A 7004-nucleotide genomic window follows, 5' to 3' on the forward strand; every position below is an offset into this window, starting at 1 on the left:
TTAGCAGAGAGTTTGGCAACAAAAAGAAACGCTTTGGAAAAAACCTGCGATGATAGTAACCAGCATTAACCCGACCGCTGAGCGGAGCGTCAGAGATACTCAAAAAGATCCAAGAACATGCGCCAAAACAAAAATATTAAGAGGAAACATCCTGAAACGGGAAGAGGCAGGACTGGTCCATCTGTCAGACTGCCTGGGGTCAGGTGTCTCATGTTTACGTCTAAACCTAGTCTTTATTTTTGTAAACAGTCCAACTTACATCAGACCAGTCTGAACTAATTTTAGACTAGTCCAGCACAACAGAAACTGGCCCCTGATCCCTGATCAGGAACCAACATTCAGACTCTGAGCTTCAGATGTTGTTTCTGCAGGTTTTCACAGTCTGGAACCAGAACCAGGACCTCAGTCAGGACTGGATCTGAGTCTGCAGCTGGATCTGGATTCAGGTCTGGAAGTGAGATCCAGTCCTGCAGACCGCAGGTCAGAGTGGCCCAGATTAGTAAGACCAGGATCCAGACTTCAGTCCAGACTGTAGATCTCAGAGGGTCTGAACTGGTTCAGGGTTTGGTCCTCACAGATCGGACTGATCCAGGATCCACTGAGAGCAATCTGGACTACAGAGACTGACCCGGATCAGACAGAAAAGGGCCACAGAGTCCACCTTCGAGGTCAGTTAGAAATACACTCTGACAGGGTCTCTGTTTGATTCTGGTCCTGAACTTCCTACTGATCGATCTGTCTGCTCTGATCCAGATCAGGTCCAGAGCAGGTCCTGTGAGCACTGCAGATCTGGTCTCAGATCAATCCTTAGAGACCAAGACCCGCCAAATCAGGTGTGAGAGATTCCTGGGTGCAGAGTCCAGCAGAGGAGAGGAGGGAGCCAGGATCGGGTCCAGGTCTGAGAGGAGGCCAACTGGGCCCAGGAGGAGGAGGAAGATCCACCCGTCTGTGTTCAGAGGGAGAGGTGCCGTCAATCAATCAATCAATCAGTAACTGAGCTTTCATCAGACCAGGTCATAATAATAAGTCTCTCTCTCTCTCTATAGGTCAGCTACGGCTATCAGTCATTCCGGAGGCGGGGCAGCTTGTCATTCAGAGTGAGTGTTTAAATATTTTCCCTTTTTAAAACCTGGTTCATCTCATGTGAACCAGTGAGTTCCAGCTGGTGGTCTGCAGTCTGCTGTGAGAGAGAGGGAGCTGCAGCTCCAGCTGGTGGTCTGCAGTCTGCTGTGGGAGAGAGGGAGCTGCAGCTCCAGCTGGTGGTCTACAGTCTGCTGTGAGAGAGAGGGAGCTGCAGCTCCAGCTGGTGGTCTGCAGTCTGCTGTGGGAGAGAGGGAGCTGCAGCTCCAGCTGGTCTACAGTTGCTGTGAGAGAGAGGGAGCTGCAGCTCCAGCTGGTGGTCTGCAGTCTGCTGTGGAGAGAGGGAGCTGCAGCTCCAGCTGGTGGTCTGCAGTCTGCTGTGGGAGAGAGGAGGCTGACCCTGGAACACCAACAGCCAGGGACCGTTAGAGAACCTGTGGCTCGGTCTCAGGTGGGAACACCTGGCAGGTACAGGCTCTCTGTCCCACAGGGCTGCTGGTGATCTGGGTCTGAATGAACCAGAGGACAATTGGAAGTCACAGAAAATGTCTTTGTTTCCTGTCTCTGTCTGCAGTCCACGAAGCCAGAGGGCTGATGGGAAAATCCCAAAGGTCATGTGACTCATATGTGGAGGTAAAGAAAGCTTCAGGTGTTCCAGCAGTTTATTGATCAGAGATTTAAACTGATCAGCAGATAAAATCTGGAATCTGTTTTTATTTCTGTGTGTAGCTGGCAGTGACCTCGGACCTCGACCGCGGCATCAGGATGACGACTCCGACCGTCCTGAACAACAAGAACCCAGAATACAAACACAGCTTTACACTGTGAGACACACACACTCTTTAGTTTGGCCGTCTGTACTCTGAACAAAATTATAAACGCAGCACTTTTGTTTTTGCCCCCATTCATCCTGAGCTGAACTCAAAGATCTAAGACCTTCTCTATGTACACAAAAAGGGCCTATTTCTCACAAATAGTGTTCACTAATCTGTCAAAATCTGTGTTAGTGAGCACTTCTCCTTTGCCCAGATAATCCATCCACCTCACAGTTGTGGCATATCAAGATGCTGATCTGACAGCATGGGTACTGCACAGGTGTGCCTTAGGCTGGCCACAACAAAAGGCCTTAGGCTGGCCACATCAAAAGGCCTTAGGCTGGCCACAATAAAAGGCCACTTTTATTGCCCAATGAAAAAACTCACTATGAATCAAAATTTGTCAACGTTATAAATACTTTGGGCATGTTTGTATTTGTGTGTGTGTGTCTGCATGCATGTACAGTATAATATATATGTATAATATGTGTGTATGCAGTACAAATATAAGTCTCTGAGCTCGAGTCTGAGTCAAGTCTCAAGTCACTCGTGATTATAATGAATGTTGCATCACCTGCTGCGTCCAATCCAGGCTGCTAATAAAACTGCAGAGCTGTAAGGGATTCTGTATCTGTGACCTGTTTTCTTACAGAGCACAACCATGTGATGTGCAATGCAACTAATGACAGCTTATAAACTACTGTACAACACCAACCGCAGACTCTCAAACCCAGTGTAACTTTAACTAAATAAAACTGTAACTTTACATGATCAACAATAAATCTGTAACCTGTTTGCAGCCACAGTTAATAATTACCGTGAAGGCAGCCAGCGGACGTAAAGGATTACGTTAATCGAGCACCACAAGTTTTCACAAACGCTCATTCATCTTTTCATAACGAACGACAGTCGGAGTTAAACTCTCGTAGGTCATAGCTAAAGCAAGCTAACGTTAGATGGTTAAAGCTGAGCTAAACATGTTCACTAACCTCAGGTTACTAACCTATTTTGCGTTCAACGCTTCTTTGTTTGGGTCTTGTTTATGTTTAAAGTTTATGATGAACGGCTCAGCAGCTGTTTGTTGTCCTCTCTCACGTGTAGCAGCTGATGCTACGTGTTACGTAGGCAGGTTACAGGTAACGCAGGGAGGGAATAACGGCACGCTCATCAGAACCTTCCTAAAAATAAACATTGTTCACGAGTCCCGCACCTCGAGTCTCAAGTCACTGTGTGTGCGACTTAAGTCGGACTCGAGTCCGAGTCTCTAACTCGAGTCCCCGTCTCTGGTGAAAACAAAGCATCATGTTGTTGCAGCTCTGCGCTGAAGATCTTTGACGTTTCAAACATTCAGTTCTACATATTAACTCTGTGTGTGTGTTTCAGGTGTATCCTTGACGACCTCATCCTGAACAGGCTGTTGGTTTCTGTGGTCAGCAGGTCAGTAATGACATCAGAGCTGAAGCCCCGCCCACTCTCTTCCTCACTCTTAGCAGCTGGTCCAGGATCAACCTGTTCTCAGTCCCGAGTCATCACACATGCACGCTTGGTCGAGACCCGTCAGTTTGTAACGCTCTGGGGGAAACCCTGTAGGGTCTTCTCACTAAAGGAAGAGTGAGGACGAGGACCAGAAGCTGGACCTTCAACCAGGAGACCGCCGCTAGTTTCCCGTCTCACATTTAATGTTTAAGTTATGTAACTTTAGTAATTAAGTATTTTAACCCAAACCAGGGGCAGCACGGTAGCCTAGTGGTTAGCACTGTTGCCTCACAGCAAGAAGGTCCCAACTTCGAACTCCGGTCATCCCGTCTGTGTTGAGTTTGCATGTGCCTGGGTTCTTTCCTCCCACCGACTGGTGACCCTAAATTGTCCTTAGTAGTTGTTTTGTTTCTATGTGTGGCCCTGCGATGGACTGATGACCTGCCCCCGCCTTCCGTCAGTTCATCAGTGCGTCCTCGTTAACCCGAGGAACCTGACACCTGACATCTCTAACACACCTGTCCACCTGCTCCCTCTGTCTCCCCAGGTGCGGCCAGCTGATTGGATGCATGAGCTTTGGGATTGGTTCTCTTGTCTCTTCCTCTAAGGTCAGTTTAAACCAATCAAAAGACAGAGAATCCTTCATGGTGACTGGCTGCAGGGAGCGGCCTTTTTTCATGTTTTACCTGTGTTTCACCTGACAGGTGAGTCCCAGCAAGCCCGTCCACACTTCAGGCTTCCAGCTTCCTGTCGGTGGTGACGGGCGCTGATTGATCCATTAGTTGATTAAAAGAAAAGAAACTCACTTTGGGCTTTTGGCTCGAGTTTTCTGATATTTTATCATTTACTTGAATTTATTTATTTATTTGAAGTGATGAAGTGATTAATCAGATGAGTTAGTTTCGGCCATAGTTCCAGGAGATGAATCCACCTGCAGAGCTTCATGTGGAGCGTCTCACTGCAGAGAAGTCTTTTCTTTTGAGCGTCGATCAGCATCTTTGTAATTATCTTCAAAACACCAACAAGAATCAGAGACAACATGAAGCCTTTCTCTGACGCGGCGTCGACATGTGACAGTCTGTAGGAAAAGAAAAGGGAGCCTCTCAGCGCAGGGAACCAGCTTCATGCACATGTTTAATCCCACTCTGAGCTTTAATGAGATGCTGGCCCCGCCCCCTCTGTGTCGGCAGCGTGTGACTGGTTGGTTCTACCTGCTGGGGGAGGAGTTTGGGAGGAGCAAACACCTGAGAGTGACATCACAGCAGAGCAAACCAATAAGGAAGCCAGAGGACGCACCAGCACGCCGTGGTGAGTTGAAACTGCTGATGCTGCTGCAGCGTGATTGGCTGAAATGAAGAATGTGACCCTGCTGATAGCTGATTGGTTAACTCAGAGTTAACAGCTGATAACGAGGGGCAGGGTCAGTTAGAACTACACAAACAAACTAGGGCAGTGGCGGTTTGCTATCATCTCTACAGGAACATGTTCAGGGTAAAACGAGCAGGTCACAGTTCTGCAGGGAGGCCGGAACCAGCAGGACCTCAGGTCTTCAGTCCTGACCGGCTGCAGGGAGTCCCAGGTCTTTAACCTCTGTAGGGTCGTCAGGGTGACGCAAACCACCTGCTGCGTCTTGGACGAGCCATCAAATTCAAAATGGCCTCCCTCACTGTTACACAGAGACAGACACACACACACAGAGACACAGAGAGAGACACAGAGAGACACACACACAGAGACACACACAGAGACAAAGAGAGACACAGAGCACACACACAGAGACAAAGAGAGACACAGAGACACACACACAGAGACACACACAGGCACAGAGAGACACACAGAGACAAAGATAGACACACACAGAGACAAAGAGACACAAGAGACACACACAGAGACAAAGAGACACAGAGAGACACACACACAGAGACACAGAGAGACACACCACAGAGAGACACAGAAAGACACAGAGACCACACACAGAGAGACACAGAGAGACACACACAGGCACACAGAGACACAGAGAAACACAGAGAGACACAGAGACACACAGAAACAAAAAGATACACTAACACAGACACACACACAGAGACAGAGAGACACGAGAGACACACACACAGAGACCCACTGAGACACACACTGAGACACACACAGAGAGACACACGGACACACACAGAGACACAGAGAGACACACACACACACAGAGAGACACACAGAGACACACAGACACACAGAGAGACACACAGAAACAAAAAAGATACACAAACACAGACACAAACACAGAGACAAAGAAAGACATAGAGAGAACACACACACAGAGACAAAGAGAGACACAGAGAGACACACAGAGACACACACAGGCACAGAGACACGCGGAGACACACAGAGAAACACACACAGAGACACACACACAGAGACACAGAGAGACACACACACACAGAGACACAGAGAGATACACACAGAAACACCACAGGCACAGAGAGAGACACGGAGACACACAGAGAGACACAGAGACACACACAGAGAGACACAAGACACACACACACACAGAGACACACACACACGACACACAGAGACACACACACACACACACAGACACACAGACACAGAGAGACACACACAGAGAGACACACACAGAAACACACACAGGCACAGAGACACAAGGAGACACACACACAGACACCACACAGGCACAGACCACACACACAGAGACACACACACGAGACAAAGAGAGACATAGAGAGAAACACACACAGACACACATAGGCACAGAGAGACACGCGGAGACACACAGAGAAACACACAGACACACAGAGAGAGACACACACAGAGAGACACACACAGACACACAGAGACACAGAGAGACACACACAGAGACACACACAGAGAGACACACACCAGAGACCCACACAGAGAGACACACAGAGACCCACACAGAGAGACACACAGAGACACACACAGAGACACACGGAGACACACAGAGACACAGAGAGACACACAGAGACACGGAGACACAGAGACACACGGAGACACACATACCACACACACACACACACACACACACACACAGAGACACACACACAGAGACACAGAGACACACACACAGAGACACAGAGAAACAAAGAGATACACAAACACAGACACACACACAGAGAGAAAGAGAGACACACACAGAGAAACACAGAGAGACACACACAGAGACACACACAGAGAAACACAGAGAGACACACAGAGACACACAGAGAGACACAGAGACACACACAGAGACACACAGAGAGACACAGAGAGACACACACACAGAGACACACAGAGAGACACACAGAGACACACACACACACAGACACACCACACAGAGAAACAGAGAGACACACACAGACACAGAGACACAGAGAGACACACAGAGAAACACACACAGAACACAGAGAGACACACACAGAGAAACACACACAGAGACACACACACACAGACAAAGAGAGACACACAGAGACACAGAGACCCACACAGAAGACACACAGACACACAGAGACACACACAGGCACAGAGAGATACACGGACACACACAGACACACACAGACACACAGAGAGACACACAGAGACACACAGACACACACAGAGACACAGAGACACAGAGAGACACAC

General features: G+C 48.5%; 1 protein-coding gene across 1 annotated transcript; it reads left to right on the forward strand.

Moving 5' to 3' along the window:
- Positions 1 to 876: 876 nt before the first annotated feature.
- Positions 877 to 4679, forward strand: LOC119887844 (regulator of G-protein signaling 3-like; the record flags this gene model as incomplete). The annotated part of the gene is made up of 7 exons (XM_038698425.1): positions 877 to 964; positions 1047 to 1097; positions 1655 to 1713; positions 1810 to 1904; positions 3279 to 3332; positions 3919 to 3979; positions 4562 to 4679. Coding segments are annotated over exons 3-7 (367 nt in total), but the record flags the coding sequence as incomplete, so codon positions are not given.
- Positions 4680 to 7004: the final 2325 nt, after the last annotated feature.

This window comes from Micropterus salmoides, unplaced genomic scaffold (assembly GCF_014851395.1).
Source record: "Micropterus salmoides isolate LMB-PRFRI ecotype aquatic unplaced genomic scaffold, ASM1485139v1 Ms_hic_scaffold_4372, whole genome shotgun sequence".
Taxonomy (NCBI): domain Eukaryota; kingdom Metazoa; phylum Chordata; class Actinopteri; order Centrarchiformes; family Centrarchidae; genus Micropterus; species Micropterus salmoides.